We start from the raw sequence: 20,713 nt of genomic DNA, 5'->3' as shown, positions 1-20,713 counted from the left end.
AGGTTACAGGAGGGGAAAACTCAAGGATGTGAAGAATACTCTCAGAATTGCCTCACTCACTTGTCTTACGTCAGTCAATACATATGACACTATACATTAAACTGAGTGTTTGAAAAGATTACAAGGTATGTCAAATTATAGGGAGAATTCAGTTTGCCTGAGCAAATATTTAAATCTGGATTATTCTAAAGACAATCCCAAAGATGGTGAAATCTATCTAACCTGAACTGCAACTGAACTTTTCCTGAGGGAATAGTACGGAGTCGCTCCCTCCTTAGAACATTTCAGTCCAGATGCCACAATGACTCATGCTGTTTTCCCACTCTTTCTCAAACCGTTCCTCTCTTTCTGAATCAATCTCTGTCTCACTCATTGACTTTTCTCTGCAGCTGTCCAACTACTTTTCAACAAATATTACAAAATGGTAGACATGGTTCAGGCTGACATATTACGGATGAATACATTCTGTGAAAATCCTTCAATTAAAAATGAATACCCCTGATCTTTTGACGTGGTTTAAAAGACACAAGGAAATAGCGACTTGGCTACACTTTTCTTTTGAGAGAGGGGTTTGTTTGGATTTAATGGTGATAAGGGAACTGTTACTAAAGAGAAAATACACTTAGGAAAATCTGACCTTCAAAGGCAAATGACGAAAGTATGAAAACAACATGCGTTTTCTTGACAGGCAAAATGTACAAAATGTTTAATCTCATTTCACATTGGGACAGTCATATTTAAAAAATGGTTTACAAAATAAGGAAAACAATATTTTCCAGGATTATTGTGTGTGGATGATACTGACATCACTGATTAAAACAGAAAAATAAAAACATGAAACTAAAGATGTAAACCCTCCAAATACAACTAACACACTGTGGGTGAGTATGTGTGAATCATTATCTCTGTATGTATAAAGCTCTCTGTCAACATCAACAGTTCAATCCACCAGTGTCCCCTCTTCAGATGGGGTAGAAATATACACTGAGTTACAACAGGACTGGATACCAGCCCTATGGCTTTTAGACTGCCATTAAATGATGTAAAATACATGACAGAAAGACCACCACCTCTCCCCCCAAAGAGAGGGAGTCCCTCTGCACCACTCACTCTTGCCCCCCACCCCCATGTTTCTAGTCCCAGAGTTTGATCTGTCCGTCCCAGCCACAGGTGATGACCTTGGAAGTCTCGTGCGGATGCCACAGGGCGCTGATGCACACCTTGTCGTGGGCCTTGATCCGGTGATACAGCTTGGTGGTCTTCCAGTCCCAGATATTCAGCTTCCCATCCGCATCGCCAGACACCACATAGCTACAGGAGAGAGAGAGAGAGGAGGAGAGAGAGAAGGGAGGAGAGAGATAGAGGTTAGGCTCCCTGCTATAAATGTCTCCTGTTCCATTATACCTAAGAGGTTGTGTGAATTTGGGTCTCTGCTCGAAGGGGGGGGGGGGGGGGGGGGGGTACTTGCTGTTTCCATGGTTACTAAGAGAGAAGTGAAGGCACCTGCTGATAGGGGTGAGCGATGCGGCATGGGGAAGGGTGGGGGCAACACGGGGAGGGTGAGGGGGTTCTTAATTGGGGTTTGTGCTAAAATGAGGTAGGTGGCCTGGTTAGCTCTCTCCTGGAGGGGTGTATATTAGGCTCAAAGTACAGGATATCCTCAGAAACACTCAATGACTGAAGGACTTGTTTTAGAGAGGGAAGTAGAGGTGAGTGTACTGATCTGTCTGTTTCTGGATAAACAGAATATTACCTGTTTGGGGAATGTTTCTCTCTGAAGCCCTGGGTCATATTCATTAGAAATCAAATTGAAGAAAACGGTGAGGGACTACCTGGATTTGTCCAATAAGAAACATTTGTTTCGTTGCAAAATGTTTTGCTACTGTTTGCAATGGTGTGCTCTAATGAATGGGACTCTGTTGTCTTACCTCATGTCTGGGGAGAAGTCCACCTGGCATGCGTAGCCAGCCACCATGTGGCCCTTGAAGATCTTCTTCTTGTTCAGACGGAAACGGTTCTGGGCTCCAAAGATCAGGATCTGGTTGTCCATGGATTGGCAGGCCAGCCACTTACCTACGAGGGGAGAAAATACAATAACATTTAGAAAAACGGTTTGATTTAGAGTTCTTCAGAGTGCAGTTTTAGTTCGAGCTTGCTGATGGTAGGTGTTGAGCCCAGGTCAGGACTTCTCCAGTGAGAAGTGGGTCTGGGCCAAGGTATTTCCAAACAACATGTTTCTGTTCAACCTTTTTCAGAGTGTGAAAAGCAGCTAATGCATGAGGAGCTCAGTTTTGTTAGGAAAGGGATACAACTCTCTAGAAATAAAATCATACAAATCTATCCCAGGCAGACTGAGCGTGTCAAACAAGCCAGGTTGGTTGAGCTAAAGAAAATGCTAGTTATCATGGTCTGTATGAGTGGACCACCCCAGAAGACTGCACTGGCAGCTCTTTTTCCTAACCACTTGAGAAAGATGAAAGCCTTCCCTTTGGAAAACATGAAGACCGAACGCCGACTTGGGCAACGTCCCAAATGGCACCCAAATTCCCTATATAGTGTACTACTTTGGGCCATGTTCAAAAGTAGTGCACTGCATAGTGAATAGGGTGCCATTTGGGATAACTTTGACGTCAACCTCACAGACGTTCAGTTAGCTAGAAACCCTCCAGTCTCTCTCCTCAGACACTGGGACTCAGTAACAAAGATGCTGGTTGGGCAGCCGTGCCAAAGCATTTCACGAATCACTGCACTTCTTGAAAAGAAACATGATGGAAATGAATCATGTGTGTTTGGCTGTGCGTGTGTGTGTGTTCCACTGTGTGTGTGTCCTCCTTACCAAACCCACATAAAAGGATGCCATTATCCCAAAATGTGGACGAGAAACGGATGAAAACAACTGGGTCAATTTCGCCCGACTGCTCTGACCTCAGATCTCTTTTGTTAAAGTGGAGAGAAAATAACAAGGATAAGAAGACGAAAGGCTCCAGTCCCAGCTAGGGCTGCTGCCATGCTGCCATTTAGGAGTGTAGCTGTGGGGGACAGAGTGGAGTGGTCTGCTCTCCCAGTGAGAGTTCATCCATTATTTAGACTAAAGAGAAACAATCCATGTCAGGTCAAATATGAACAGCTCAGAGAAAGATATGGGGGACGTGAGGATAGGGGAGAGGGGTGGAGGTGTATGAAGGGGGGAATGGGACAAATAAAAAGTTAAGTGCCAGAATATGTACACCAGTCAATCTCTGTGTGTGTGTGTGTGTGTGTGTGTGTGTGTGTGTGTGTGTGTGTGTGTGTGTGTGTGTCTCCACTCACCATTGGGTGAGAGTGTTACAGCAGGCATAGAGTGCATACTGGGCTCTGCGATGTACTTGAAGTCCACGGGAATGTCCCTGTAAAACATAGCACGGTCACAAATTGGTTAGAGTATGGTCAAGTACGGTCCACCATGACATTACTGGCATGAGTATTGACAACTAGCAGCAATGCTCTCAGGTTGGAAACATTCACAAAGTCATGCCATGCAGCTTGAGCTTGTCTTAGCAGGACATGATTCTAGCAGAGATCCAAATGATAACACTGACAGTACACACAGTACTGCTAGGATCCAGACAGTGTTGGCATTACAGATATGTAAATGGTATGGATTTCCTAGCCATGTTTGCTTAAACGCTAGCGTCCAATTAGATCTACTCGTTCCCTCTCTCTTTCCCTGCTCTCCCCGTTCTCTCTTTCTCCATCTCTACTTTGTCAACCCTCCGCTCGCAGAGTGTGAGAGTGAAATGGAGGGATGTTATGCATGTTGTTCTAGGGTCTGCCCAGCATCATCCAACTCTATGGTCCTGTCCCACCTGCCTGCGACAGCAGAGCAGCAGGCAGTCTAAGGTTTATTTGTGTGTGTGACAGACACCGACCCCTGTGGCAGGCTGCAGATTGTCTATGACTGTGACTAATGCCGTGTGTGTGTGTGTGTGTGTGTGTGTGCACGTTGACTTGATCCTCCTTTCCCCTCCCTCAGTAGTCTCGAAAGCCCGACTCTAGGCAGCAACAGTGACTAGGGTCTGATTTCAATGACAGACTTTTGGAAACTTCAATAAGGGAAAAAAATTGTTTGGGTTTGGTCGGGTTTTCGAGACTGCTCACTCAGTGGGAGGCTGTCTATCTGGACTGAGGCCATCTCTCTCTCGCTCCCTCTTCCATCCATCCCTCCCCTCTCCCGCTCTCAGATAACACACAGCTGGACTCGTTTAGAGTAGCAGTGCTGCACAGTTCTATCCCATAAACAGCAGCTAAGCCTATCTCCACCCAACACCAAACCAGGGCCAAAAAGGAACAGGACAGACATTTTCAAACCAGGGTGAACAACAGAAAAATAACTCACAAAGCATGAGTTAACAACTGTCTATGATCCTGAATACATATAAAATGTAGAGCGTGTGCACACACACACGCAACCCAAAATGTCCCCCTGAGCGAGCCCTGGCTGATGTCCACAGCAGAGAAGTCAGGCCAAACTAAATCTCTGTACACAAGAAAAACACGTAAAATCTCCTCTCAGAGCTCCAAAAATAACTCTGCTCTCAATGTGTCTGCGTGGCTGGGAAAGAGACGGATAGAGCTGGGAGAGAGATAAAGAGAGAACAAGGAGGATACGAATAACACCACCAGAGTTTGGAGTGGACTGCTGCGATTTCATCCCAGTGTGTTTTGTTAATAAAGCCCATAAACTTTCAGGTGAAGTTGTGTTCCTGAAGACCCTAACCTGCCCCCAGTCAGTCCTAATCCACATTAACAGCTTCTCTCAGAATAGGACTGCTGATCTAGGATCAGGTCCCCCCTGTCCATGTAATCGTTTTCATTTCAATATGTCCCAAATTCACACTATATTCAACTTGCCCCTCTATCGCCATGTCAGTGATATGTGACTCCATGTTTATTTCTGCCGAATTCAGCTGAGCTGGGGAGAGGGGGGGCCCAGAGCCAACCAGGTGGTATCCAGGGGAGACACAGGGGGGCAGTAAAGGTTATTCTCTCCACCATACAGTGAGGGAAAAAGGTATTTGATTCCCTGCTGATTTTGTATGTTTGCCCACTGACAAAGACATGATCAGTCTATAATTTTAATGGTAGGCTTATTTGAACAGTGAGAGACAGAATAACAACAAAAAAATCCAGAAAAACACATGTCAAAAATGTTAGAAATTGATTTGCATTTTAATGAGGGAAATAAGTATTTGACCACTCTGCAAAACATGACTTAGTACTTGGTGGCAAAACCCTTGTTGGCAATCACAGAGGTCAGACGTTTCTTGTAGTTGGCCACCAGGTTTGCACACATCTCAGGAGGGATTTTGTTCCACTCCTCTTTGCAGATCTTCTCCAAGTCATTAAGGTTTCAAGGCTGACGTTTGGCAACTCAAACCTTCAGCTCCCTCCACAGATTTTCTATGGTATTAAGGTCTGGAGACTGGCTAGGCCACTCCAGGACCTTAATGTGCTTCTTCTTGAGCCACTCCTTTGTTGCCTTGGCCGTGTGTTTTGGGTCATTGTCATGCTGGAATACCCATCCACAACCCATTTTCAATGCCCTGGCTGAGGGAAGGAGGTTCTCACCCAAGATTTGACGATACATGGCCCCGTCCATCGTCCCTTTGATGCGGTGAAGTTGTCATGTCCCCTTAGCAGAAAAACACCCCCAAAGCATAATGTTTCCACCTCCATGTTTGACGGTGGGGATGGTGTTCTTGGGGTCATAGGCAGCAATCCTCCTCCTCCAAACACGGCGAGTTGAGTTGATGCCAAAGAGCTCCATTTTGGTCTCATCTGACCACAACACTTTCACCCAGTTCTTCTCTGAATCATTTAGATGTTCATTGGCAAACTTCAGATGGCCCTGTATATGTGCTTTCTTGAGCAGGGGGACCTTGCGGGCGCTGCAGGATTTCAGTCCTTCACGGCGTAGTGTGTTACCAATTGTTTTCTTGGTGACTATGGTCCCAGCTGCCTTGAGATCATTGACAAGATCCTCCCGTGTAGTTCTGGGCTGATTCCTCACCGTTCTCATGATCATTGCAACTCCACGAGGTGAGATTTTGCATGGAGCCCCAGGCCGAGGAAGATTGACAGTTCTTTTGTGTTTCTTCCATTTGCGAATAATCGCACCAACTGTTGTCACCTTCTCACCAAGCTGCTTGGCGATGGTCTTGTAGCCCATTCCAGCCTTGTGTAGGTCTACAATCTTGTCCCTGACATCCTTGGAGAGCTCTTTGGTCTTGGCCATGGTGGAGAGTTTGGAATCTGATTGATTGCTTCTGTGGACAGGTGTCTTTTTATACAGGTAAAAAGCTGAGATTAGGAGCACTCCCTTTAAGAGTGTGCTCCTAATCTCAGCTCGTTACCTGTATAAAAGACACCTGGGAGCCAGAAATCTTTCTGATTGAGAGGGGGTCAAATACTTATTTCCCTCATTAAAATGCAAATCAATTTATAACATTTTTGAAATGCGTTTTTCTGGATTTTGTTGTTGTTATTCTGTCTCTCACTGTTCAAATAAACCTACCATTAAAATTATAGACTGATCATTTCTTTGTCAGTGGGCAAATGTACAAATTCAGCAGGGGATCAAATACTTTTCCCCCCTCACTGTAACAAACCCCTCTCGCGCCCCCACTACACTCCCAAAGCCCCTGAGAGCACCCTGAATGAGTGTGCAATCCATTCAAATACTCAACACTCTCAAAGCCAAAGAGTGTGCATGTTCCACACTCCACCCTAACAAGCACATTTTACCGTAAAAGTGTAAGTACAGTGTCTCCAATCAATTAAGGCAGAGACCAAAAACGTGGATTTGCCCAATTATTGTCAAAAGAGCTGACCTGGTTGGTCAAAAGACCAATTAGTGGAAAAAGATCAGAATTGGGCTGCCTGTGTAAACGCAGTCATTAGGCATACTAGCAAGAGTGCATATCACTCCCTTCTCACCGACCCGACCAAACCCACTCCCTCCCCAGACTCCACTACTAAACCCACAGCTGTCCTCCCTGGCACCCTCTCCCTACCATTCGATCCTACTGCTTAAACACACACAATAACCGGATATTACAGAAAGAATCACAACTGATGGGAAAAGGGGGTATTTTGTGGAATCTGTGTTCTAATAAAACAGTCCCTCTAAGTATCCCTGTGAAATGTCCATCCTTCGTCACCGGGTCTTAAATATTTATCATCTTAGTGGTAAACACACCAGTGGTTTGTTTATTGCCATGGGAACCAAGCTAATTTGCAAGTCGTTCTAACGAGCTTGGTGATTGGCGGTTGAGTGGAAAGACAGAATGTCTAAAACAAGGTGTCAAACATATGGCACGCGGGCTGGATGGGGCCCTTGAGGGGAAACGAACTCTATATACTTTAAAATGACCAAAACCAAATCTAAACATTGTAGAAATGATAATGACCTATATTCATCCATTCTTGACTGTCCAGCTCACAAAATATCAGTGTGCACCACAGGAGGCTGCGGAGGGGAGAACGGCTCATAATAATGGCCGGAACAGAGCAAATGGAATGGCATCATGTATTTGATGCCATTCCACAAATTCCACTTCAGTCATTACCACGAGCCCCAATTAAGATGCCACCAACCTCCTGTTCTGTGCAGTCAATGGACCTACATTCATACAGTTTGACTTTCCAGCTTGCTAATAATCACTACAGTCAGTGAGCATTGAAAATTCCAAAAATGATGGATAGAGGATAATTTGTTAAAAAAATGGACAACATTTTAAGTACGGCCCTCTGGACCTCGTTGAAGACCCCGGGGCAAAATGAGTTCAACACCCCTGGTCTAAAACATTTTTTCTTCGTCTACAAAAATCATCTAAACCCGTCATGAGCAAATAAATACATCTGAAAGCGGAACAGGAGCGGGTAGGTAAGAGCCTGACATTACAAGCTAGGCACGTAGCTAGAAGAAGAGGGGACTTCATGGAATCCAACAGTAGTGAACTTCCCATGACCTGCCACCCATAGCAGCACCCTAACCCAATTCAACCAAACACATTCCTCCTCCACTCTCATTTGCACTTTATTACCTGTGAAACACTCTTTGGCAATGAGTTCGGCTTGCAGAGAAGCATCTAGAACACTGTCAGGACAAACTGTTGGCTCCAATGTACAAACAAGCTATATTATGCAAATGAGGCATAATACCAGTAGTGATGCTATGATGCTACTCATCAACAATGTTGTTGAATCCTCTCCATCTCATAACTAACGGTGCTGATTCAGACCGTCAGCCAATACACACAAGCTTGAAAGCTACAATGCCAACACAATGGTAGGGTCAGTGCAGGTAACAAGCTCAGCAGTCTCTTGTTTGTCACTTACCACTCCCACACGCGGAGGGACTTGTCGTCAGACGTGCTGACGAAACGGCGGTTCTCATCCACGAACGTGATGGTGTTGACCGCTCCCAGGTGACGGTCGTACTCCTGAACCACCTCTCCTGTCCTCACGTCCCACTGGGGGAGGGGGGAACACAGGATAGAGAGAAGACATTAATTAACACAAAATGAAACAGGTTAAACACACACACCGGTAGATTAGCTAAGTGAATGTGAAAGATAAATTACACAACACACTCCTGTCATAGACAAACACACCAATATTACAGTTTAATAAGGTGACAAAATGATTCAAAAATAGAGAGGGAGAGAGAGATTGTCTATTTACAGAGTTGTTAATTGCTTTTCCAGCGAGGGGACTGTGCCTAGTGTGTTGTGGTCTCCTTCTCCCTCCCCTCTCTCCTTCCCTCCCCTCTCTCCCTCCCTCCCCTCCCCTCTCTCCCCCCTCCCCTCCTCCCCTCTCTCCCCTCCCTCCCTCCCTCCCAGGTAGCGTGTGTTTCATGACAGTACCTGAACAATCTTCTTATCAGACATGCCAGCCACAAACAGATTCTGCTTGTCCTCATCTGGGTTGAACTTGACGCAGTACGGCACCTTTCTGTTGGTGAAGCGGGAGATGCACTGGCCTGTGGAAGGACAGTTTACACATTTGAGAACAACCCACACGGACTGTCTGCAACACACATTGTCATAATAGTGCAGAAACACCCCCAGCAGCCAGCCAGCCATAACTTGCCGGTGTGTGTCATTCTGCCAATCCAATCCGATTTGTCAAAGCCAACACCCTCAATACAATTGATGAATGGAAGAATCCTCATGAAAAATGTGTCATTTTCAATTAATCAATACAAGTTGACTGAATGTAAATGAAATGTCCCCTAACCATACAGCTCGGTGACTCGTACACAAGGTGCTATGACAAGTCAGTGGTCCTACAGAGCAACAAGTGGAGGATTAGTCTCTCTACTGCCCTCTGCTGGGAGAGCAGAGACTCTCCCTGGTCCCACTTGTAGTACCCACATCTACACAACATCCTTCTATCTGAATGTTCAACCATGCTGGCCACCTTCAGTAGGGCACAACATTATGAAACATTCTCATAGAATTGTGTTATATAGAACTGATATGCTTCTCTGACTATGTCAAGTAAAGTCATCGTGACGGCTCTATTTGTGGCATTTCTAAATCACGGCCACGACTGTTCCGTTCAATGACAGTCCCCAGACATGGTGGAACTGTGGCAATTATATCGTGGTCACCACGACCACGGCTGAACCAACCAGTCTCAGTGTCCCAGAGTTTGAGGTAGCGGTCGTAGGCTGCACTCATGTACTGAGTCCCAGTGTTGTTGAAGCAAATATCCCGCACCGCTTTACTGTGGCCTGGAGGGAGAGAGACAGAAAAAAACATTTTATATGCATATATTCCTCCTGTCCTGTTATAGCCCCTGATCCCACTGCCTTTCAGATCACATTCATTGTTGGAATATGAAATCACAGACAGAGAAAGAAGGGTGAGAAAGAGACAAAGCCAAAGTGGAGCTGAGGGGAAGAGACAGGGAGGAGAGAGGGGAAGAGAGAGGGGGGAAGAGACAGGGAGGAGAGGGGAAGAGACAGGGAGGAGAGGGGAAGAGACAGGGAGGAGAGGGGAAGAGACAGGGAGGAGAGGGGAAGAGACAGGGAGGAGGGAGGGAGTATCAAGGCAAGGAAGACAAACAAGCTTAAGCATAAAGGGGACTTGGCGTGAGAATCTCCCTCTACTATACCCCTCGTTCCCTCAACTCATCTCTTCCCCCTGGTCTCCACTCATTCATACCTCTATCCCTCTTTCTCACACTCTCCCTCCCTTGTGTTCATGCGTATGCGTGTCTATAGAGTCAGGTTAAGTAACATCTGGTCCCGTTGGTCTCTCTCCTCTCAGACAACCCTCTTGTTAAGAGCGCCTACCATGGCAATAACAGGGTATTTCGAAGCTAGCAGTCTGTCTGTCCACGCTCTAACCAGGCCTATCCCACATCTCATTACTGTAGTGGCACAGACTCCTAACCCCACATGCACTTTAGAGACTGGCTTCAGCTGTACTGTAGGGTAGGGCAAAACATACAACACACTCAAGCTAGAGACCTTCACCACACACACGTTACCACTTTGGTTAGCGTGCTTGCTACTCTGAAATAACCCCACTGCTCTCTGGAGCTCCATTCCTAAAACACACGCACTCTCCATCCCTCTTTCTTGCCTTCTATACACCCCCTCCCCCTCTCTCCTCCTCTCCTCCCTCTATCCACCCAGGGCTGTTGAATTATACATGGTGTTTGAGGGAGCTGACAGGCAGAACCACAGCTGAAGGAAAACAATCTACTCTCCGACAGCCCAGCCTGTCCACAGGAGGGATGGATGGGTAGTGACCTGCATGCAATACCCAGCTGCGTCCCTCGGTCTACTCTAAACCTATCCTCAATGCTCAGCGGAAAGCTTACGTTTTATTAACATTCACTTAGCGCTAAATTAACGCTCCATCACCAATATACTCCACATCTTACACCCCCCCCCCCCCCCCCAACAGTGTCAGCTCACATTCCATTAACGTTGTATTAATGCTGAATTAACATTCCGCCGCAACAGAGTTCTAGAATAGTGGGAAACAGGATAATGAGATGTCACTCTCCCTGACCGTGGCCCAGCGCGATGCTCTGACAACAGCTTACATCCATTATTCTCCCAATGTTCAGATCACGTTCACTCCGCATTGAATTAGAAACACTAATGAGATCTGCCGAGGGAAAGGAGTGTGCTTGATTGAAATCCAACTAACTTGTACTGGTGGATAGATTGAATGTTGAAGTGATGTGCTTGATTGACTAAGAAATGCATTTGGTTTTGTATATACCCTTTGAGATGACAACACTTCGGCTAGTTAGTGGTTTGAGCTGAGGTCTTACCCTCTTAACCCAAGAGGCATTATAATCCCTGTAGCACAACACATGAATAACAGAAACACAGAGTGTGAAACAGTAAACAGAGATAGTCCACTTACCGATAAAGGTCCGTACGCACCTCCTCTCGTTATAAACCTCCCACAACTGAGGAAAGGGATGAGAGAAGAGAATATTAAACAAGCACTGCGTGACCCTTTGACTTGGTTTGACCAGCATGGGTCAGTGTGATGCACCAGTCCTACTGGCAACCACTGAGGGTCTCATCAGAAACCAGCACAGGGCTCATCTGAGAGAGTAAAGGCATTAAAACCAGTAGGCCCCTGGTTCTACCAGACACACACAGTGAGGAGTCAGATAGCCCTATTTGACCAAATAGGGCTATCTTCTGTATACCCCCCTACCTTGTCACAACACAACTGGATTGTCTCAAACGCATTACGAAGGAAAGAAATTCCACAAGTTAACTTTTAAGAAGACACACCTGTTAATTGAAATGCATTCCAGGTGACTACCTCATGAAGCTGGTTGAGAGAATGCCAAGAGTGCGCAAAGCTGTCATCAAGGCAAAGGGTGGCTATTTGAAGAATCTCAAATATAAAATATATTTTGATTTGTTAAACGCTTTTTTGGTTACTACATGATTACATGTGTTATTTCATAGTTTTGATGTCTTCACTATTATTCTACAATGTAGAAAATAGTAAAAATAAAGAAAAACCTTTGAATGAGTAGGTGTGTCCGAACTTTTGACTGGTACTGTACGTGTTCGTGAGAGTCTCACCTTTCCCCAGAGGGGAGTGTGTGTAGCCCAAACTGTTCGGACACTACAGACAGAAGTTGACAGATCGGCTGTACCGACATCAGACAAGTCCCAAGACGCTTGTGGGGGTCGTAGAGCAAAACGGTCGTGAGAGTATCATCTTTCCATAGATGGGTCATAATAGTCTTTGCAGGCCAAACCGTTTGGACACCTTTCACCACAGAAGTGCGACATAGGCGGATGCAGTGGAGTGAAACGCATCCAATGCAAAAAAACATATCTCTAGCTTAAACTGACAGATTTTGGGGGGGATTTTCTTATTAAGATAATTACATTTAGGGGGTTAATCACCACCTCAGTGAGGACTTAATGGTGTCCGAGCGAGTCAAGAGTGTTCCTTACCTTGATCTTACAGTCCATAGAGCAGGAGAGCAGCAGGTGACCTGATACAGGAAACAGACGGATGGCACTGACCCCCTGCAGACAGACAGACAGACAGAGAGCGAGAGAGAGTGAAATGTGTGGACATAATAGATTCATATTATAATAATCTGCCCATCACTGAGCTTGCAGGTGTGTGTATGGTATTGCTATAATTCCTCTTACATACATTTGCGGCCAAACATATTGGCAACCTTGCACTTTTAAATAATTCCCTATTTCTTCTGAAATAAATTGATAAGACTTTTGGTCTTCACACCTTGTTTTTGGAATTAGATTTTTGTACACTTAAGTTTACAATTTAAAATGTAGAAATTAAAGACAAGTGGCATGGACAAATGTATTGGCACCCCAGAGCTAGTACTTGGTTGCACAGCCTTTGGCCAAGATAACTCCCGAAAAATGCTTCTTGTAGCCAGCAATGAGCTTGCTGCACCTTTCTACTGGCAATTTGGCAGTAAACTACTCTAATTATTCAATGTTTGACGGGTGCCCTCCACCAACTGCTGTTTTCAGCTCTCGCCATAGGTTATGGATGGGATTAAGATCTGGACTATTCCCTGGCCACTCCAGAAAAGTCCACAGTTTATTCTTGAACCATTCCAGGGTGCTTTGGTGTGTGGTTGGGGGTTGTTGTACTGATGGAAGACCTACAACCTTCAACAAAGAGACCGTTTTTGGACACTGGGTTGAACATTGAACTCCAAAACACGTTGATAATCTGCTGATTTCATGGATGTCTTGCGCACGTACAAGGCCCCCAGTACCAGAGGCAGCAAAGCAACCCCACAGCATTTTTGAATCTCCCCCATGTTTGATTGTGTGTGTGTGTGTGTGTGTGTGTGTGTGTGTGTGGGGGGGGGGGGGGGGGGGTTATTTTCTTTGAATGTTGCATTTGGTCGTTGGCAAACATAGGAAGACCCCACTGCTGAAGGAGACACAAAAAAGCCTGATTGAACTTCTCAGTAACCCACCAAAACAAGCCTAAATCCTAGGGGGGAAATGTTCTGTGGACCAATTAAACAAAATTAGCGCTCTTTGGCAATACAGATCAGCGCTGTGTTAACCAACGACCAAATTAAGCATTCAATGAAAAGAACACAGGACAATCAAACATGAGGAGGTTTGATAATGCTGTGGGGATGCTTTGCTGCCTCTGGTAGTGGGGGCCTTGAAAGTGCCCAAGGCATCATGAAATCTGCAGATTATGTGGTATTTTGAAGTCCAATGCTCAACCCAGTGACCAAAAACTGGGTCTCCATTGAAGGTTGTGGGTCTTCCAGCAGGACAACAACCCCCAAACACACATCAAAAAGCACTCGGGTATGATTCAAGAAGAAACGTTGGACTATTCTGGAGCAGCCAGCGAAAAGCCCAGATATGAATCACATCCAAAACCTATGGTGAGATCTGAAAACTGGAGTTGGTGGAGGGCACCTCTCAAACATTAAAGAATTAGAGCAGCTTGCTGCTGAAGAGTGGGCCAAATTGCTAGTAGAACGTTGCAAAAAATGTAATAATGATTTACACACAAAACACATTTAGGCAGCATCTTGATCCAGGAGGGAGTTGATTGTCTCTGCTGTAACCAAGAAGCTTGATCTTGCAAGCTATCCACTTAGCTAGCAAGTTAGCAAACCAAAGGCATAGCTGGAGAATGTAATTGCCATATCTTAGATAGTGAACTTATAGCTAAAGCCCCCCTCGAGCTTTAGGGCGCCCGAACCCGTGTGTGTGCGTGTGATAATACCCACTAACAACTTGTCTTGGACAACACTTGGGTATCCCGAGTGGCGCAGTGGTCTAAGGCACTGCATCGCAGTGCTAGCTGTGCCACTAGAGATCCTGGTTCGAATCCAGGCTCTGTTGTAGCCGGCCGCGACCGGGAGACCCATGGGGCGGCGCACAATTGGCCCAGCGTCGTCCAGGGTAGGGGAGGGAATGGCCGGCAGGGGATGTAGCTCAGTTGATAGAGCATGGCGTTTGCAACGCCAGGGTTGTGGGTTCGATAAAATAATGTATGAGCTAACTGTAAGTCGCTCTGGATAAGAGCGTCTGCTAAATGACTAAAATGTAAAAATGTAAAACACTATTCCCCTACTCATGGACAGCTCAGTGTGTGTATGTGATTAGACTAAAGGACACTGCACACTTTACGCAAACGCAGCGTCGTGTTCTACATACTTTTGTGCGGTTACATTTTTGGAACGGACTGTATACGACACTCTGTTGCGTAGGGCCCTTTAGCCTGCCCTATAGCTAGCAGCGCAGGAGAAAGAGAGGACATCCTGCTAGAGAGGCAGAGATCAGGCATGCATGCCTTGCTGCACACTGATTTGTGCCAAGGCATGTTGCTCGCGGCATCTGCCATGCAGGATATTTTACTCAAATCACAATGGCGTTACCGGAAAATGTGTCTAAACTCGTTATTAAACCATCTACCCGTCTCTCCTCTCATCCATCCTCTATCCCTCCATCCACAAGCACGCTGCATTTGTATTCACCCCTCTTGCTTTTCGGTCTGCAACTGGCTCCTGTGTGAGTGAGTTGGAAGCCTTGCTCATTTTAAACCCGAGTGATCCTCCCCTCGCTCACGCTACTGCATACAGGCAGAACCAAAGGCCTGATCACATCTCCACAACACTCCTTCTGCTGCACAAGTACTTTCTTTCTCTCTCGCTCTTACGCTCACATTTCCCGTCTCTGTAAATATGACGGACACTGTAATGACCGATTTGTGTATTTCAAAATACCCCGGTACACAGTATAGACGGTATGCCGCCCAAGCTAACACACACACACACCTCACCTTGGTGTGTCCAGACCAGACGTGGATCTGTTTCTTGGGCAGGTAACACTTGTCTGGGATGTCTGCAGTACGCAGGTTGATGCCCACATCTTGGGGTACGTGGAGGTATGACCTCCCCTGGTAGTCGTACGCGTCTTTGACTGGAGACGCAGAGTAGATAAACAGTAAGACCCTGAGAACTGTCTACATACAGGTCTACATCTCATTCTCTTTTAATTTGAGTGAGTGCTGACCAGTTCAGTTATGTAAGTCGTAATGGCGGAGACGAGCGTGTTAGTTACCATGGAGAATGGTCTTCTCCTCTGCCGGAGCCTCTTCCTCGTTCCTTCCCTTCTTCTGCCTCTTGGCTGTGATCTCATCCAGCTCCTTCTGTTCCTCCTAGAGACCAATCAGCAGACAACAAATCGGTCAGAATCAGACCATATTTCTCTATGAGGAAAATCAGTTAAGTCCAAATAATGACACTCCTGCTGTATAATACAAGCATCCACATTTTGTTTGAGCTTCACATTATATTATTTGATTGATTCGTTGATTGATTACCTCTGATGGTTTGGCGCCGTCCTTTTCGTCCACGTATTTCGCCCAGGGCCCGAGGTAGTTGTCAAGGTCATCCGCTCCACCTCCTTGCACCTTTTTCCTCTTGTCAGTCTGCTTTGGGCCAACCTCGAACACAGTCAATCCTACGAGAGGAGAAACACAAGAGAAAATGTAACTTTGTGCTCGTTCTTTCATTGACTTTTACAGAGAACCATGACTACGCTACACATTTCAACGGCTTTCCATTGCGCTTCAAAACATCCCTTACCGGCTAGCAATTCACACAATGTGCAAGTGACGCGTCAATTTTACTTCTGTATTCCTTGTTTTGTAGGCTAAGAATGAGCCTCAAATTTGCATCATCAAAGTCATGATAACACGTCTATTTAAGATATACTGTATATTAAATTGCATACTTGTTTCCGAGTGCCGTGTTTCAACGTATTTGACGGCCAAGAAGAAGCTGGCTGGCAACATTCAGTAAAAAAAAAACGAGTGTAATATAATATAAACATAAAACGGACAGTAACTAACAGGTTCTTACCATCCTGTAAGTCCTCAGCTCAAGCAGGCACGCTCCGGCATGCTGCATGCTATCAAAGCAGCAGGAGATGCGGTTCAAATTAGACTTTTCTAACTTCCGGCGTTGTCTTACTGTGTCAAATATTTTGATAACAGGCATCGGGTATGATTGAATCAATACACGAATACAAATATAATTTAATATATATATATCTTAAAATGACCACGTTTTCATGAATTTTATTATATATTCTTGAAGCCCATTGAAAAGAGTCGGGACATGACGCCGGAAGTATGACATAGGATGATGTCACTCACAGGGTACCCATCACAAGCAAAAACATAAAGAGCAGGAAATTACAAAGGATTACCTTTCTTTTTCTCTGCCTCGTCTACTGCACCGATGTAGCTATTGGAGGAATTTTGGCTTGTATCCACAGACGGATCCAGAGCATATCCTGAAAGCAAAAGTATATAACAAGTGAATAAAAGAACTAAGATGCTACATTCCCCTAAACCTTTCGATTCAAGGTGAAAGGAAGGTTGACCTCTTCACAGCTAAACATTCTATCATAGACAATGACTGTGGTGTGAATAAGGTATATTTACCAAAGGTGGAGAAGGTCCTCCTCTGCTGTTCAAACATAAAGTTGTTGATGTGAGCAGGCTCTGCATAGCCAGACAGCATATTCCTGGGCGCAGCCATCTGTTGACTTTTATATGGGTTGACGGGACCAAACTAGAAGGGGTGCAAAGTGAATATGATAATGATGAACATGTTAGGTAGGTACAGTCAGAATGATGTACAGCAGTTTACTTGTGTAAAAAATTTACAAAAATTTTACCTCTGGCGCAAACATGGTTTCATATGTGGGGTTGTAGTTGACCTCCTTGAGAGAGGGGTCCAGATGTACGCCAGTCTCCACAGCCTCCTGTTGGAGTGAAGAAACATGACTGGTTTTATACTGCTAATCATTCTGATCAGTCATCAAACTATGAAGACACTTAAGTTAAACGGGCTTGAAGTTAGCTGTCCCACACCTATCCTGTGTTGCGTTCAGTTCATTAAACGGGTTGTTACCTTGCGTGACAACAAAACCGTCACGTTCAGTACAAAACGTTTGTACTGAACAACACGTTACCCACAAACCTTGCACACCATTCTTAAACAGTATTTGAATTGAGATGCGTTTGACGGGGTGTTGGCTGATCAATATGGGTGACATTTGAAATCGCAAAACTCGTGCAGCTCAAAGTATCATCCTCTAAGCCACCATAATCACAACGTTCTTCAATGTATCGTTTAGAACAGCATGTTAGCTATCTAGCTAGCAAGCTAAAGACAGACAGTTAACAAACATTTCCCGCCTGACCAGCTAACGTTAACGAACCCTTTTGACTCACAGTTGCTACTCAGTGTTACGCGTTAGCATCAAATTATTATCGACTAACGTTAGCTTCTTTACTTTCACGATCCATCTAGTGTAGCTAGCTAAGTAGTATTAAGTGAACGTTACATTCAGAGTTTTTTTCTATGTGACAAGCTAGCTAAATTAGCAACCGGCTAATCTGCCTGGCCAGCTCGCGTACCTTTACGGCGACCTCAGGAGCTGAATTGAGGACAGCCAAAGACATTGTTTGGCCATATTTCAACGGTTGAAGATGTGCCAAAGCATCAGGGTCAATTTTTTCGGGATTAACATCAGATTTTGTCTCATTATCTGAATCTGAATCGCTCCCGTACGAAACGAGGGTGGCCGCCATCTTGGATGTTGTGAAAGCCACCGGAAATGTCCTAAAAGTAGGTATTTACTTTGCAACATTCAAGTGAACAAATATATAATAAACGTCAACATTGGGAGAGATTCATTATTTAGTTAAATATTATGACTCAATTTGAAATAACATAAATCACTCCTATGTTTTCAATAGATGAGTGATCTAAATATTGAATCAATACAAATAATTTTTTATAAACCATTCAGGATATAATTCTCGATCGGTTGTTCGTCTGAGGGTGTTCGATTAAGCTGAGCTGCGGTGCACCGGGGTATGGCCTGTGACGTGCACGGGCAAAAGCGGTGAGGCAAAGGCGTCCTTCTCAATCGAACAGTAATCTGCGATGCTCGGCCATGTTGTCAACAAGGCAGTACGGCGCATCGTTCAGAAACGTACATCTCTTTTTCATAGAATATATATATATATATATATATATATATATATGTTCGAATTTTCAAACTAGTTTTCATTATGAAGGCAGATAAAGCAATCACTTTACATAAAAAGAAACACAGAATCCTACTCATAATTCTACGTCACTTTTGTTTTGAGGAGCCGACTTCAACGTCGGCCAGAGCTGAGCACCTGGCTCACGCCCGTGAGGCAGCCTTGTTCCAAAACGAATGCAATCACTTTTCACCCGATCAAACTCCTTTCAATGGGGCAACCCGGGACAGATAATCGAATCGCCTCTTTCTTTCATAGCAGGCAAAATGCAAGACCATGATTGGACAATATTCCTTGGACGGAAACTAATAAGCCAATAAGACTAGTTAGTGTTGTGTGCGATCTGAAAATCAATTAGATGAGCAGCCATAATAACCCACAAGCAAGGCTGGGGAATAACTGATTACAGGTAATCTGATTACAAAAAACGGTAACGTTATCGGTTACATTACCAGCAAAAATATTGTAATCAGATTACAGATACTTTTGAAAAACTAGATGATTACTTTTCATTTCAGCAAAAATATTGTAATCAGATTACAGATACTTTTGTTTCACCTGAGCAAGTCTGGAGAACACTAGGATGACACAGCAAATGCGTTTGATGGATCCTTTTTGTCTTTTTCTAATGCCTCTTAAGGGGAAAATAATCAAAAAGTAAGTAATCTGATTACGTTTCTGAGTTTGGGTAATCCAAAAGTTACATTAGGCCTACTGATTACAATTTTGGACAGGTAAGCAGTAACCTAAATTACATTTAGAAAGTAATTTACCCAACCCTGCCCACAGGATGATTATTTGATGAACATTAAACCCTATATAGAATTGTATGTAACCCTATGGTTACCTATATCAATAACTTAAACAGTGAGATACATTAATTATATTGATGTGTAACTGTGATAAAGTTATGTAATAACAATATAATATTACGCATGTAATGACTTTAAAAAATATATATATGAATTTGCACAGTACAGTAGGGCAGTCAGAACTAATCAAATTGTTATCCACCTCCTTGCTATGGATTGGACATACGGTAAGAACGGGAGTGGTTTGAAGAAAATGGGCCAATCAGGTGTGCGTTTTCTGAAGGTCAGTTTTGTGGCTCCTCGCTCTGACGCGTGAGGTGGCTCTCCAACAATAGAAAGTGGTACGTACCATCACAGTCTTTACGATAGGTACATTTCCCAACGAAGTCAAGATTATCTTTTCTACTTTGCATTGATAAAATTGTTTCCTCGCCTGTGAATGAATCTTAAAATCGGTTGTTGTACTATCTGTTGCATTAGATTGTGCCCGCTGGATCCCTTCTGGAAGGGAATAGTGCCTTGTTCCTTCGCTGCTAAACGGGATTAATTTCACCCCAGCTATGATAACCAAAGCATGGAAGTGGGTTGGATTGGATATGTGAATTGATAGAAACATCGGCGTACACTGTACTGCAGTAGAGATGGCAAGACTATAGGAGGAATTGAAAATACATTTAAGGTATGATATAACATTTTATCATGACAGAATTTTTTGCATGCTCTAAAAACTGCTACCATGAAGAATATTTGAGAATTGGGAAATGTAGTAAAATTGCGACCATTTACTTACACAATTAACTGTTAAAATATTTAGCCTTTACTGTCTGTAACAGTAGAGCAACTGAGCTAGCCACTCGTGACAGGTGTGAGGAAAATATATTTTTTAACTTGTCCGTTTGTTGCACAAATCTGGTTTTATTTGTTGCATTATGCATACGGCAATTAACCAGGATGCACAAAAAGAGAGAAAAAATACCTAGCTACTTGGCCAGTGGTCATGTTTTGAAAATAGCCCGGGGGAAGGGATCAAGGTTTCACATCTGCACGAACTCACGCTAACGTAATTGGTTCAATAGATGGTGGTTGTAAATTAGGAGAGCTGGTTAGCAAGCAGCATGCTAACTATCACACCACATTGTCATTCTGAAGGGTTGGTGTGAATGAAAGTATACATCAGACATCTTCTCAATTCATTATCATAAACTCTGTTTTTTTAGCAAACTCTGGTCAACATTATCGATATATAGCTAGCTGACGATTTTCTTTGGT

The 20,713-nt window shown here is 44.3% G+C and overlaps 1 protein-coding gene across 1 annotated transcript; it reads right to left on the bottom strand.

Moving 5' to 3' along the window:
* Positions 1-691: 691 nt before the first annotated feature.
* LOC311108314 (pre-mRNA-processing factor 17-like) lies at positions 692-18,186 on the bottom strand. Its single transcript, XM_084150943.1, has 15 exons — positions 17,997-18,186; positions 17,252-17,338; positions 17,016-17,145; positions 16,778-16,864; positions 15,888-16,027; positions 15,626-15,722; positions 15,345-15,484; positions 12,497-12,571; positions 11,433-11,478; positions 9,677-9,778; positions 8,907-9,022; positions 8,380-8,513; positions 3,310-3,386; positions 1,929-2,073; positions 692-1,311 (listed from the first exon to the last, which is right to left on the bottom strand). The coding sequence occupies exons 1-15, from the start codon at positions 18,168-18,170 to the stop codon at positions 1,134-1,136; spliced, it is 1,728 nt and encodes a 575-aa protein (XP_084007069.1). The 5' UTR covers positions 18,171-18,186; the 3' UTR covers positions 692-1,133.
* Between the last annotated feature and the right edge of the window lie 2,527 nt (positions 18,187-20,713).

This window comes from Coregonus lavaretus (assembly GCF_964263955.1).
Source record: "Coregonus lavaretus genome assembly, chromosome: 33".
In the NCBI taxonomy this organism is placed as follows: domain Eukaryota; kingdom Metazoa; phylum Chordata; class Actinopteri; order Salmoniformes; family Salmonidae; genus Coregonus; species Coregonus lavaretus.
Note: the sequence above shows the minus strand (reverse complement) of the source record. Positions and strands in the feature narration are given on the sequence as shown.